Source organism: Puma concolor, chromosome E3 (assembly GCF_028749965.1).
Source record: "Puma concolor isolate L17-30 chromosome E3, mPumCon1.1.hap2, whole genome shotgun sequence".
Classification (NCBI taxonomy): Eukaryota; Metazoa; Chordata; class Mammalia; order Carnivora; family Felidae; genus Puma; species Puma concolor.
Window position 1 is genome coordinate 15,891,181 of NC_141682.1, and position 15,366 is coordinate 15,906,546.

The following is a 15,366-nucleotide window of genomic DNA, read 5'->3' on the forward strand; positions in this document are numbered from 1 at the left end:
AAGAGTCCCAAACATAAACTCCTTTGAAGTACTTTAAACATAAACCAATTGGTCTTGAACTTGGTAAGAGTCTTTGGGAAAAAACACAAGTACAATGTCCATATCCAGGCTTCTCACCTTCAATCTCTAATGATGTTCCCTGAGCAAAAGGTAGGAGTGGGGGTGGGCCTTGACCCAAAGGAGTCAATTCATGAAGCCTATAACACAGCCTTGCAGAAAAGCTTTGAACAACAAAGATGACAGAATTTAGCTAGGCCAGTTAGACTCTGCAAGGGGAATTACAGAAAACAATTCATTTAACAACAGGAGTTAAAATGCAGAGATATACAAAGAGAAGCAGAACCTGAAAGAGCGCAAGAATCACGTTAACAGCAGATATCCCAGTCCCCAGAGGGGCTGTGGAGCTAAGTTTCCGTGAGAGTGTGGCTTCCTTTCCTACCTTGATAATCTCTTAAGTAACCCCCTATTTCTTCCTGTAACAGGAGTGAGTCTCTAATTCTTACAACCAAAGGAGCCTACCTAACGGTTTGCCTCCAACACTGCTAATAGCAGCTGAGCAACTAACTTTCTTTCCCAGCAGAATTTCACTAACAATCTCTAAATGGGCAAGTCTTTCCAACTCTCCTTAATTGAGGAGAAGCTGGCCTAGGTTGGATGTCTTCTCTAGTAGGAGCAATTTGTTTTGGTTCTTTGCTTTTTTTAAATTTTCATGGGCTATTTCTGCTGGGCTATTCCTATGACTAAGAAACAGAAACCTTATTAGGTGCCTGGACCTGTCCAGGATGCTGGAACCACATCAATTCAGGGCACTTCATTTACTTCTTAGACAAACCAGAAAAATAATCCAAAGCACATCTCTAATTAGCCAATTAGAGAGACATCATTTTAATATGTAACTTCAGCTCGGGGAGTACCTTGTACCACCAACTCCCTTCCTCCCTCTAAAATTATTTTGAATATACAAATGCCACTGAGTTTTAAGAAATTAGCCTTAGCTGCATTTGACCTTGGTTTAGTTCAATGCCCAAGAAATAAGAGACCCTGGTCACAGAAAATAAAGGGGAAATGTAGTTTACCTGCTAATGTGAATGCTTCAAATTTATAAAACTAGCATTCTTGCAAAACGCTTTTCCCACATTCCAATATACCTTTGGCAATATACCTTACTATCTGGCTGCTCACTGACTTAAGTATGGATTTATGTTAACTTCAAGGAGAAACACCCAGATAAGAAAGCTCTCAGTTTCACTGACCTGTGATTGCTTTCACCACCATATCAGATACTTCGGAAATTTCTTCATTAACAGGGACGCAAAGCATCTGAGGTGTAACCCAGTGCAGGGCTCTACAAAGAAGGAAAGACAGTAAAAATCCCAAGAATACACTGCAGCCATTTGTCTTGTCATGTCCTTCAGTTAAGGGGAAATATGGGACACCACTGACTAATGAGGCCATTGTAGGCCCAAGCATATCGCTGCTGAACATATTAGGGGTTGAGCTGAAGTAACTAGAATCCTTAAATGAGGCTTCTCTTCGGCACTTATCACAAGGAAAGCAGAAGACAACTTTACTGGTTGAAATGAGATTATACTGAGGCTGAAGAGATATTTGAGGATAAAGATCTGAGAAGAATCTGCTGCTTCCTCTCTTCACTGTCCATCACCCTTAATGTCCACTTAGGCTCTGCCTTCAACTTATGAGACTAAGAGGTCAACAAGTGTGTGTCGCCCTAGTCTGAATCACTGAATTTCCTGGCCACACCCTAGCTTCCCAGCAGAGACTCTGCTGCTGACCCTCACCGGTTGTCTGACAAATGCTCTCACCCTGCATGTCAGTCCAAAGCCCATCTAGCTCCTTCTGGCTCCATCTGTCACCTTCCCAATACCAAGTCCTCACTTCTGGGGTGACACTACCAAGAACAGATCTACCAATTACCAGCCCCACTGTCTGGGAACACCGTTTGGATTCCTAGGCCCCCTCCTCCAGAAACACCTGTGCACAACCAACCTCAGACCTATTCCCACATTTAGATGGCCTATTTCCTAAGTGTTTCACTGCCACCAGAATAGAGCCCTGGGGGAATAGAGCCCACTCTACTGCCCATGGAAGATTAAGCACTTTGGGAAGTGTTATCAACCCAGTGCTGGGGGAGGATGTGATTGGAGGAACAGCTAAATAAGGAGCACCACTGGTGGGGCGGGGGGGGGGAATAATGACACCTTAATATGGGTATGTCCAGCTTAACTTCCTGCCTCACAAGACGGGACAAAGCAATGAGAAGTAATGAAATTTCCACCTGTTCCTTGGAAGTTTTGGAGATTTTGAAACAATCTCAAACACTGGATCTGCTTCTCATCTAAAGCTGCTGGAGTCAGAAGGATAAGCAAGAAGGTGATTTCAGGCCTTTCCTCCTAGCAATTTACCATATTCCTGGTCTTTCTGACACCACAAAGAAGCTCAGTGCTAAGGACGGCAGGTCCCTTTGCTGTTATTTGCTCTCAAGGTTTGAAATGCAAGTGCTCTGTTCTCCCACAACGTGTTCTTCCCATGGTAGGTAGTAAACACAAGACAAAGCAAAACAACCAACTACCGGATCCTCTTCTGAATAGCGAGATCTTTCTTCTCATCATCGGTAGTTTCTGGACAGAACACATACTTATAGAGACGAGTCATGATGTACTTTTCGATCTGATCCATTATCTTCTCAACTTTTTCCGGAGGCACTGAAATATCCAAATGGACATAAAAGCTCAAGAGAGGGATGGACAGTTTAAATTAAGAATATGTTTTCATAGTTTTTCCGACATAGCAGAAAACTAATTTACTAGTTAATACCTTAAATATACCCAGAAACAAAAGTACAAGATGTTACATTAAAAAATATCCTTTAGGGGCGCCTGGGTGGCTCAGTCGGTTAAGTGTCTGACTTTGGCTCAGGTCATGATCTCACAGTTTGTGAGTTCGAGCCCCGCGTCAGGTGCTGTGCTGACGGCACAGAGCCTGGAGCCTGCTTCGGATTCTGTGTGTCTGTCTCTTTGCCCCTCCCCCACTCATGCTCTGTCTCTCTCTCTCTCTCTCTCAAGAATAAATAAATATTTAAAAAAATCTTTTTAAATAAAAAAATAAAAAATACCCTTTAAAACCTTAACCTCAATTTTTGGGACTGCCTCTCACAGAACTGCCAGTTCTAACCTAAGCTGCTTGGCGGGACCTAATAGGTTGCATGCTTTGCCAAGTGGGAAGACCTCAGCATGGCTCACACCCTATTGCTACATTAGAAAAGCACTTGTAATTCCAAAAACAGAATGACAGCAACCCACTCTTCCATTTTTTCTGAGGTTTACTATAAAACCTTGGAGATTTGGAGGTGTACAGGTGGGGCTTATTTCTCATTTATACATGTATGCTAAGTATATCCTAAAACCCAACATCAATGGAAGTCAAATTCAAGAAAATCTCGAAAACCCTACAGCTCTAAGTCCCTGATTCTCAATTTTTATTCCACCCCCACCCATCTGAGGAATACATAATCATGAAAAATGACTCACCATAATGGTGATTCCAAGATGGGGGTTTCATTTAGAAGCCTCCTAAGTGGGTTTTAATCGACTCTGCCCCTACCCCTAATGGAATTATTAAACATTGTTCAATAAATTACCCAACTGCTGTGATTACTTTGGAATGGTACACATGGTGGTATTGAAAGACACTCTAAGGATAAGACCAGCTACCAGGATGTCAGTGGAGTCATTTATAGGACAGAGTTGGCAAACCAGCCAGGCCATCAGAGAAACAGAGAAAGTTCTAAAAGACTCAAAGGTCAGACTCTGTACAACTGACCAGCAATCCCTTAATGGCTGGCTACCAAAGTATTACCTTTTCCACGAGTCTGCATTCTTTCAGTCACATTCTGGTAAAAATCCTGAGTAAACTCTGACTGTTCCTCAATGCTTAAATCCTGAAAAAAAGGGACAAAGAGGTTGCTTGGTAGCTGAAGAAAGATCACGCATAAAGCTCTAAATTTTATAAAGTTTCCAAAATCCACTCCTTAATTGGTGCTAATCTCAAAAGTACCTACCAATTATATAACCCTGTAGAAAAGAAAAGTCTGTCCTGTAATGTTATTTACAACACCCCATGACCTCTTATTTCTTCTGATGTATATATGTATTCCTACACGGATATAATGCATATTTTGATAATTTACACACTTATGTGCATTTCTATTTATCTGATCTACTTAATCATTTTTGGTGGCTTTCTCACATCCCATTATATTAAATGATGTATTTAACCAGTCTCTACCACTGTGCATTTGGGTTCCTCTCTTTTTTTTCACTATTATGTACAATTGTGTGGACTGTTTCTCTTGGGTTATTTCTTTGTGATACATTTTCAAGAGTGACATTAACAGTTCAATAAATATGAACAACTTTGTATCTCTAAGTATCTACTGCTAGATTGCAATCCTCAGAACCTCCCAATGCAGAGTCATTAGCCATGCATGTGTATTTATTTCTCCAGCGCTCCTACAATAATGGTCTTCGTAATTTTTATTTGGGTTTACTCATTATGTGGTATAATATGTATACTTATTCCCTACTTTCTTTTCAAGAATAAAGTCTACATAAAATATAAACACAGTTCAGGGAGCCCAGGTGGCTCATGAGTTCATGAGTTCAAGCCCTGCATCGGGCTCTGTACTGACAGCTCAGAGCCTGGAGCCTGCTTCGGGTTCTGTGTCTCCCTCTCTCTGCCCCTCCCCTGCTCGAACTCTGTGTGTGTGTCTCTCTCTCTCAAAAAGAAATAAACATTAAACAATATAAACACAGTTTAGCACAGTTAACTAGAAGATGATAGGGACGCTTGGTTGGCTCAGTCGGTTAAGGGTCCAACTTTGACTCAGGTCATGATCTCATGGGTTCGAGTCCTGTGTCGGCTCTACTTATAGCTCAGAGCCTGGAGCCTGCTTAGGATTCTGTGTCTCCCTCTCTCTCTGCCCTTACCCCTCTTGCACTCTGTCTTTCTCTCTTTCTCTCTGTCAAAATAAATAAATAAACACTTAAAAACAACTAGAAGATGATAGGAAGAAACACAAAACATGGAGAGAAACAGAATACAGAGGCAGGAACAACAGAAAAATGTAGTCCTTAAAGATAGAGAAATTAGTCCAGTCAGTCCAGTTTAGTCTCTAACTAAACTTTCTAGCAATCATCACCAAGACAAAAATAGTCACATAATTGGGTGTTCAAAATATAAATGCAAATGAACCCTTCAGGTGAAATTCTGACACCAAACCCAGAAATTTCTCTCAAGGGTTCTCCTAAAGACTCACTGTAGAAGGGCATGACCATGGCCCAGGACAAATTCCACAGGACCGTTTTTCACAGCCTGCCTCTATGCAGGCCAATGACAGCATGCAGGCAAGGGCCCATAAGGCCTTGGTGAAAGCATGCAGACCCGGTCACTCTGGCTTAAATCCCGAAAGACGCGTTAGGGTCCAGATCGTGTCGTTCTGCCTTTTACAATGTCCCTCCCAAGTATCCTTTCCTGGTTTGGGCCTCAGCAACCCTCCCCTCGAGTATAGCTGCTCTCCCCAACTTTGACGTTTCTCACTTTTCAATCTATCCTGCACCCCACAGTCCAACTGATCATCTGAGATTCAGATCTGAGCACAGAATGAGATTAATCATCGGAGCATCATACTTCCAATGGTTGTCCATCAGATGAATGCTGAAGCCTGCACTCAGAATCACCACCCCTTCCTCCTTCCCGCTTACCCTGCCAGGTTACCCAATTGTTCTGAGGTCTGCTTTTGGCTATTCCACCTCTCCAACACTATAAAGTTACTCTCTGTCTGCATTACTTTGATTCCTCTCCAGTCTTCCAACAGCTGTCCGAGGAAGGCTCTGTTCATACCTTACTTCTAAGAGCAGTCTTTCATTCCCTTAGTCCAAACAGCCTTGTGGGCCTCACAGCACTCACAGTGCACCTGCTGCTTTCTTAACTAGGTATTTACAGAAAAGTCCTTTGGTTGAATTAAAATTGATCCTTTGTCTAAGCAAGAACTCGGTACTAAGTAAACTTTAGACGTTTTGAAATGTTGCTTTCATTTGTATTTACCACAATTTTCCAGTGCTGCCTTCCATTCTACCTTTTATTTTACGTTACACAGCTTTTAAAAAGTTAATACCACTAAACCTTTTACCTGATCCTTAAGAACAATATTTAAGAGTTCAATTGCAGCTTGAAAACGGTTTTAAATTTCTCCACAGAAATAAGTATCTCTCCAGCACAAATAAATATACTAATCAACTTCACTAATTTACTTCTAAGTTTTTTCATGTTTAACTCTCATTTGGCCAAAATGCAAGGTGCAAGTATGAAATATGGACCGTAAGTAATCTATATACAAACTTCCCTTTGTCAGCAGGTAGTAAGTAAAACGCAATACTGCTCCCTCTGTTCCCCCAGTTGCTCCTGAGAAACCGAATTTATTTCTGGAATCGCTGGTTTATTTCACTGTCCTATATTTTAATTTTTTAATTAAAATCTCACCTAGTTGTGATGTCTTTCATTTTAGGATATATTTTGAAGTCTGCTAGATTTAGAAACCTCTCCTACCAAATTCTTGTTCCCAAACCCACCACACAAAAAGATTATATATTTGCTTTTTTTTCTAGAATAAATATAACATTGTAATTTAAATTTTTCTTACCTAGATCCAAGGTACTATCTTTAGTCTTTTATTTTTTAAATGTTTGTTTACTTTGAGAGAGAGAGAGAGAGAGAGACAGAGAGAGAGAGAGAGAGAGAGAGAGACAGAGAGGGAAAGAGGGAGGGAGAGAGAATCTCAAGCAGGCTTAGCATTATCGGTGCAGAGCCTGACATGGGACTTGACCTTACGACCATGAGATCATGACCTGAGCTGAAATCTAGAGTTGGACACTTAACTGACTGAGCCATCCAGGCGCCCCAACAATCCTTAGTCTTTTATTTAAAAAAAAAAAAAAAAAATTTTTTTAATGTTTTTATTTATTTTTGAGACAGAGAGAGGCAGAGCATGAGCAGGGGAGGGGCAGAGAGAGAGGGAGACACAGAATCCGAAGCAGGCTCCAGGCTCTGCGCTGTCAGCACAGAGCCCAACGCGGGGCTCGAACTCACGGACTGTGAGATCATGACCTGAGCCGAAGCCGGACGCTTAACCGACTGAGCCACCCAGGCGCCCCTAATCCTTAGTCTTTTAAATCTTTGTATGAACTAACTTGCCTTATTAGACTTTTACTAATATTTAATGCTATTTATCGCTGTTACATTTAAAAATTACTATTTTTTAAAGGTTTATTTTTGAGAGAGAGACACAGTGTGAGCAGGGGAAGGGCAGAGAGAGAGGGAAACACAGAATTTGAAGCAGGCTCCAGGCTCTAAGCTGTCAGCACAGAGCCCGACGCAGGGCTTGAACCCAAGAACTGTGAGATCATGATCTGAGCTGAAATCGGACGCTCAACTGACTGAGCCACTCAGGCGCCCCCCAAATTACTATTTTTTAATACTGTGCTAGGCTCTTTAGCTTTTTATCACCAGTGTGTCATACTGTAACTGAACTTTATGAATTTATCTTGTTATGCCAATAAATTGACACCTCTATTAGTACACTTAGATTTTCCTGAGAAGATCATTTTTCCTAAATTTCATGGAAATTTTATTTCTATTCACTCAAAAAGCACTTGCTGCATGATCAGAATTGCTAGCCACTGTACCAGACAAGGTATTAAAAACAAAATTAATAAAATGCCCAGAAGGCATTCAATTTGAATGAGAAGATTGAACACAAATAAGTAATTATAATATTCTATGAGAATTAAAAACCAGAAGGACAAAAAGTGCCATGGGCCACATGATAAATCCCTCACTTCTCCTTTTTATTGCATCTACCTTCAACAATTCTCCCTAAATAGGTATGGGTATACTGTAGCAGTAAGTATTCTTATTTCATACTAATATCTATGTGATATAGGAACGACGTTTCTAGTAAAGCTCAACGAGACAGGATGTCTCCATGCTCTGGGGTCTGAACTTGAGCAGATCACATCTACTCTGTGAGAAAAGTCCTGATTCTACCCACCTCCTCCTGCTGCTGGAGGATGGGACTCTATCAGAGCATGCTCAGTTTGTCCAATACGTGGCTTTGCTTTCCATACTGCTGCTTCCCAACGAGACTTCAATTTTTTGCTTCCTATCTAGCCCTTGTCTATGAATTGATCAATGAAATTTATATTGTAAATTCTCTAAGCTTCATCCCTGCACTAAAGTAGATAACCAGACAAATAGATCCATGGACTGAGCAATTTTAAGTCCACTGGTAATATTTCTTCAGAAAACTAGTTTTAATACTATGCCTGGACTTTCATGTGGGTAATTATAAGCAGCAGCTACATGAAGAATGTGTCCATAAGAACATGTTTGTAAATTCTAAATACCATCAAATTAGTCCCTTCTTCTCCTATTCTTAGTTTAAATCATTTTGTAAATCTTTTCAAATCCTTTCAATAAGCAGACTATGTTTAAATTAACAAAAGGACTATCATTATGGAGTTTGTGAGATGAAACTTTTTATTATGAAGACTATTAATCTAATTTTATTTTTATAATATGGGGGCTTCACTTAACATCTTAACAGTAATATTTTAATTTTCCTTTAGCATGCTATAATTTTACTTGTTATTCTTTCAGTTTATGTACTTTATGCAATAGATTATTCTTTTTTATCTCCTAGGTGCCTCAGACATGGTTACCTTTCATTTGCACCATATCTCAATACTTAGAACAAACCACAGTACATTGATTCTTATGATTACTAGTACTCACTTTTTAAAAAAATATTTATTTTGAGGGAGCCAGAGAGAGCGTGCGCTAGTAAGCAGGGGAGGGGCAGAGAGAGGGAGAGAGAATCCCAAGCAGGTTCCTTATTGTCAACACAGAGCTCGACGCAGGGCTCGATCTCATGAACTGTGAGATCATGACCTAAGCCGAAATCAAGAGCCAGATGCTGAACTGACTGAGCCACCCAGGTGCCCCAGTGGTACTCACTTCTAAGTAAAAACACTGTGACCTCCTTTTAAAGGCCTAAATGGCCTGTTTTGCTAGTGGCAATGAATCACCTATTCCTCCCCCGGCTCCAACAATCACTGCCATTCTATGTTACTATTCAGAAAATTTCTTTTTATATTTCTATTTATATCACACAGAGTTACACTACATTAGGCTGTTTATTTTACAATTTACAATAACTCCCCTGCTACTCTGTCCTCTTATCTTGTTTCAGATTCTTTGCAGGACTTACCACTATGTTATATTACAAATCTGTTGATTATTTTCGCCACTAAAATGTGAGCTCCGTGAGGGCACTGTTGACCACCATATCCTCAGTTCCTACAACAGAGCCAGGCATAGGGCTATTGCTCAATTAGTTGAATGAAAGAAGAAATAAATGTGACCATTTATCATTGCCCCTCTCTTTGTAGTACTGTAAAAACACTTGGAGACAATTCTACATAGATTTCTTCTATTTCTACGGATCTTGTGAGGAGAGTCACTGATTGCCTTTGTTCTGCACTATCTTTTCAAGGATAGCTAAATAGCAAATAGCCTTGGAAGACAGAGATAGCACCTCCCTCAAGTAAAAGGGTATACTGTTTATTGTCCAGTATAATAAAGATAACATTTCCATCTGAGGCAAAGGTCAGACAAGTTTAAAACATCCTCTTATCTAACATTACTCACTGCAAGCACAGGCATTACCTGGTCTTTGCATTACCCTGTGGGAACTGACACTCAGGGAATTGGTGCAAAGGCTAATATACTCTAGATATGGCTACTGCTGTGAGTAATAAATTGGCCTTCTTTTCTGACCCAGGGGACTCATGGCTTCTGCCAGTATCCATGGAATGATGGCAGGCTAATTTGTTAACTTGAGAGTAGGGAAAATCTCGGATCCTTCACAGTTCTTCTCAAAGGAGCTAAGCAGGTTTGTGTTGGTAAATTTTTAGGTTCTACAAAATTCCAAAATGTTTTTTCAGTTTTCTAAGAAAAATTACAGTCTACCAAAGTCTACTTTTCCTAAAGTATTTTCAAATTATTGACTGGGATCATCTTTTCTATAATGTCTGTGTGTAAAGTCATTTTATTTTTTTCCTAAAAAATTTTCCTGTTTTGTTTGAAAGTTTGACAAGTGGGTGTATTCTTTTGACTATTAATACTGAGAGGTATCCTGTATACCTTCTTAATTGTCTGGTTGAAATCTTTTTTTTTTTTTCTTTCCACTCTGTTTTGAAAATCTTTGCCTATTTCCTTAATTATGTTTTCTATGTAGTTCACCTGGCACATCTCATCATTAGAATTTAGAATTCCAAAATCTGTTTTCTGGGTTAAGTTTCTTTTGTACTGCAGTTAACTGTTGAATTTATTTAGGTTTTAGCTTCGTGTCCATATTTTTTGTACTGCCAGTTTCTGTTGCCTTCAATAATTTTTTTAAGGAAAATAAACACATTGGTGCTTCAATCCTCTTAAATAAAAATTTAAAATTAAACATTAACATTTAAAGTAGACCAAGCATGTGGTTCTCATAGTTTGAGATAGTCCATCTTACTAGGGAATATACCCTGAGGTCACTAGTAGCTAGTTGAACATAGATTTAAACATTTCTACATTTAGATGAACAAAACAGAGCAAAAGTAATTGGTTTTTGTCAAATTCAATTACTGCCAAAATAAAGATGGTGAGAATTGTTAAGGTACATTATGTTCATTTCACATCTCTAAGGTAAAGCCAGTAGTTGATCATTTTTAGCACCTGGTTAGTTAGTAATTACAAATGAGCTCACATATGTTCTTCACAAAGGTCAGCGTTAAATTTTTTTTTTTTAACGTTTTATTTATTTTTGAGACAGAGAGAGACAGAGCATGAACAGGGGAGGGGCAGAGAGAGAGGGAGACACAGAATCTGAAACAGGCTCCAGGCTCTGAGCTGTCTGCACAGAGCCCGACGCGGGGCTCAAACTCACGGACCGTGAGATCGTGACCTGAGCCGAAGTCAGACGCTTAATCGACCAAGCCACCCAGGCGCCCCTAGCGTTAAATTTTTTTAGCAAGAAAAATGTTTATACTCTTGCCTTTCATTTACACAGTGAGCTGCGAAAGAACCACAGTGCAGCGAGGCACGGCCAAGTAACCCCGCAGGATTCTAGAAGACACTGTATTCATTTAAGATACTCTGATGTCACCAGAATTTGAGCAAACATAGCATCATTCATGATACTCTAGAGGACTAGCAGTGTCCAAGTGGCTTCTTCTCTAAGTATGTGAAACTACACAACATGGAATCCTAAAAATCAGTGAACAGACTCCTGAATTAGAGTTCATTAATTTAATTGTGTGCTTAGCCACTTGGGTTTTTCCAACAAAGTTTGGGGAAAGGTCAAAAGTACTCATGGGTGAGAAAAGACGAATCAGCCTTTCAAGAGTTATAGCAGCTAGTTAGAGGCAGCTAAGCTTCTTTCACCATGCCCACCAAGGTAGGTCCTGGTGTGGGCCATCAGCTTGTACCTCACCTTGTTAACTAGCACTGCTGTGCCCAGCTCTTTCCCCTCAACAAGAATGCAGAACAAAGCCTCACATCTGTAGGGTCAAACTTGGCTCAGTTTGAACCACAACTGGTTTAATTTGAGTAAGCTGTGATTTTTGAACACCTTCTGGTTGTGGATTTCTGTCATTATGGGGCTCTTCTATAGGTTTTATAGGATTATCATCTTTAATTTTTTTCTCTTGGAACACACATTGTGTTGCTTTCTCTAAAATGCCTACAACCTCTAGCAAGTCCTCGCAGAATTCCTAAATACCATATAATTATGCCTCCTCCACCACTTTTGGCTCCTTGGCAAAAAGTTCTCTGTATCTGCCAAATCTTGCTTTTATTCTTCCGTACACTCTTTTAGTTGCTCTTCTAATCACTCTCTCTTCCATGACTATCCTCTCTGTAGAGGAAATACCTCTCTTCCGTTCCATTTTGACCCGTGTCCTCTTCTATTCTGGGCACTGTTCTTTTGGTTTGCAGCTGTGCACAACAGGAGAGGGCCTGAGAGACGATGCCAAAGCTGGGAGCCAGCCTCACCCACTGAGCCATCACAGTTCCCCTTGATAAGGTCTTAAGTTTTCTCGTACATATCGCTGTATTCTTCTATGATACATTCTTATTTTATTCACTCATCACTTTCAACATAATTATCAATTCAACCTTTTATCTATTTTCAGTTCTTACAACTTACAGATTCTATCAGCTCAGATGCTTTCCCACTGTCTTGTCACCTCACTTCTCATCTAACTTTAAAATTGAGTCCTGGGTTTCTCCCCTAGCCCAGCTCCCCAATTTTCTTATCATGATTAAAGCCTATTTTGTCAATTAAAATTTCTTTGCCTTGGATACAAACCTCTGCTCTCCTAACAGTAAATACACAGCAGGTCAAACTACTCCTTGCACACACATATGGTTTAGAATAGTGAAATTATTTTTAAAAGTTTATTTATTTAGGGGCACTGGGTGGCTCAGTCAGTTAAGTGTCCGACTTTGGCTCAGGTCATAATCTCATGGTTCATAGGATCGAGCCCCACATTGGGTTCTGTGCTCACAGCATGGAGCCCACTCCCTCTCCCCCTGCCTCTCTCTCTCTCTCAAAATAAATAAATGTTAAAAAAAAGTTTATTTATAAAGTTTATTCATTTGTTTATAATGTTTATTTATTTATTTTGAGAGAGAGAGGCAGGGGGAGAGGGAGGGAGGGAGGGAGGGAGGGAAGGAAGGAGGGAGAGAGAGAGAAAGAGAGAGAGAAAGAGAATGTGAGTGGGGTAGGGGCAAAGAGAGAGAGGGAGAGAGAAAATCCCAAGCAGGCACTATGCCGCCAGCACAGAGCCTGACATGGGGCTTGAATTCACAAACTGCAAGATCATGACCTGAGCCAAAATCTACAGTTGGATGCTTAACCAACTGAGCCACCCAGGCACCCCTAGAATAGTGAGGTCATTTTAAGGTATAGGAGGACACCTAGCTTTCTATTTATTCTTGGAAAGAGAAGATAAATGAAGATATAGCTATGTTGTAAACTGTAATTTTTTTCTCCTCATTCAGGTTTAGAAAAATAGTTTTTCAAGAGAGTTGACATGGGAAAAATTTTAAGTTTATATAATATAACCAATATCAGAATTTTATAGAATGAATGCTTGGGAAAAGAGTGATGAAAGTAACAAAAGGTCTTACGTTTGTGCTTGACTGCTTCTTTAGTAAGGAAAAAGAATATCTGAATGACTGCTAATAAAGGAATCTTGTTTTTAAAATTGCATTGAGGGGCACCTGGGTGGCTCAGTCAGTTAAGTGCTGAGTCTTGATTTCGGTTCAGGTTGTGGTCTTGTGGTCATGAGATCAAGCTCTGCATGGGGGGTCCATGCTGGGTATGGAGCCTGCTTGGGATTTTTTCTCTCCCTCTCAAAAAAATAATGCATCGAGAAATCCACAAAATTCACTTATCAAAAAGCTTTAATTCAATATCCAATAAATTAAAAGGTATGTATTTTAAGGAAGTAGAGGGTATAATAAGCTCCACTTTTAAAAATAGAGTAGGCTCCACTTTCAGAATAGGGGAGAGTGCTTCTGAGTGATTTATTAATAATTAACAATGGCAGGATTTAAACATTTTGGGCAGCAAAAGAAACTTCTTGATTTAACTGCAGTCTGTTTTGTGTTTTGAAAATGTTTTCATATAAATAAACTTATGGGAAAAAAAACTTCACCAAGGAAGGGATCTTACTAAGTTAGAAAATAGGGTTTTCTAGTTATGATGGAAAAGGTTAATATTGAAAGTTGGCTCTATATAATACTTTAAAATTACCCTGGCCACATAAAAAGGCTTGTCCAAATGACAAAAAGAAACCCATACATCCTTCATTTCATTGGTGACCCTATACATCCAGAATCCATGGCCACTCTTAGACCTATCTGAAGCTTGGCTCTTACAGTGAGTTTCTTAAATTCTAGTTATTTTTGTAATGATAAGAAGTTTAAAACACTAAACCTTATAAATTCTTCTTAGCTTCTTCTGTATATGCCAGTCCCCCATCAGTCATTTTCTTAGTAAAATTTAAATTCTTGCTATGATGACTTCTAAGAAGAGAAAAGTGGCTGATGACAACATAAATATAAATGGATTTTGTCTTAATGATGTAGCTGCCTATTTTGTTTGCAATAAAAATACCTCTTATTCTAAATAATATGAAAAGGAATATAAGATATATTTTAAGTAGCTAATAAGATTAACCAAACAGAAAAAATGACAAAATAAACCACCTTCAGAAGAGTCTGAGCAACCAACAATATTTGTTGAACAGTAAAGCATTACATTGTATTACTGCAGTGTGTATGAATTATGTAAGGACTGAATGAAATTTCATCCCAAAGAGACATCCTTTTGGGATGAGGAAATTGAAAAAAGAAAAAAAAAATTCTGAGTGCAGATGAGGTGTTTTGCGATAAAGATAAAATGGCTGAAAATAAACCCAACCTTTTTAATGCAATTCTGTAAATATTTAATTTTCTAGACTTGAGCCAGATATGGAAAAGGCTGCTCACCACTGACATACACTCAGATCGGAGAAAACAGGAATGCAGTAGAAAAAAATGTGGGCAAGAGCGGTCCATTGTTCTGGACCTCAGAGATTTGGGGAAGACTGCTACTGTGGGGCACAGAAGAAAGAATCACCAGTTAATGGCAACGTCAACAGGGTGGGTTCAAACATATAGGAAATGAATTTTCATACTGTATAGGTCACTAGAATAAGATGACTTAGAAAGTCTACTTGGTGAGACTAACATTAAATTAAGTTTTTTGAGTCTTAAGTCTAAGCCTAAGTTAAGATTTTGAGTTTTGGTTACCTGAGTACAGAGGACACCTTTCACACACTTCATTACCTCAGCAACTATCCCCAGCTGCACTCAATCAGATTCTCTCAAGAAATTTATATGATTAAGTGATTTGAAGCTTATTAGGTAAGATTGGTTCATTCTGGTATAAAAACTGTTTTATTTATTTAAAAGGACATTTAACTTGGAGCCAAAGGCAAAAGGGCTTCCTGGAGAAGCGCTGGACATTTCAGTTTAATAAATATCTGTTCAATTTCAGGTATGTGCCAGGTATTGTGGCACATACTTGCCTAAGACTTGGACACTTAGCCACAGAACACTTAGTGCTAGTGTAGAAATAGAAAACTGTTGCACAATGGCTCTTCAAATGGAAGGAATCTGAGGCCACATTCAGTTCTCAGA

The 15,366-nt window shown here is 39.4% G+C and overlaps 1 protein-coding gene and 1 pseudogene across 4 annotated transcripts in view; both read right to left on the minus strand.

The window, feature by feature from the left end:
• Positions 1–15,366, minus strand: part of RABGEF1 (RAB guanine nucleotide exchange factor 1) — a 61,846-nt gene that overhangs the window by 10,025 nt on the left and 36,455 nt on the right. For all 4 annotated transcript variants that reach the window (XM_086692054.1, XM_025923274.2, XM_086692052.1 and 1 more), the window contains exons 5-7: positions 3,877–3,958; positions 2,591–2,723; positions 1,254–1,345 (exon numbers count right to left, since the gene is read on the minus strand). In XM_086692054.1, the coding sequence (XP_086548180.1) occupies positions 1,254–1,345; positions 2,591–2,723; positions 3,877–3,958 (307 nt within the window). The remainder of the gene's footprint in view (positions 1–1,253; positions 1,346–2,590; positions 2,724–3,876; positions 3,959–15,366) is intronic.
• LOC112860102 (grpE protein homolog 1, mitochondrial pseudogene) lies at positions 11,135–15,009 on the minus strand (annotated as a pseudogene).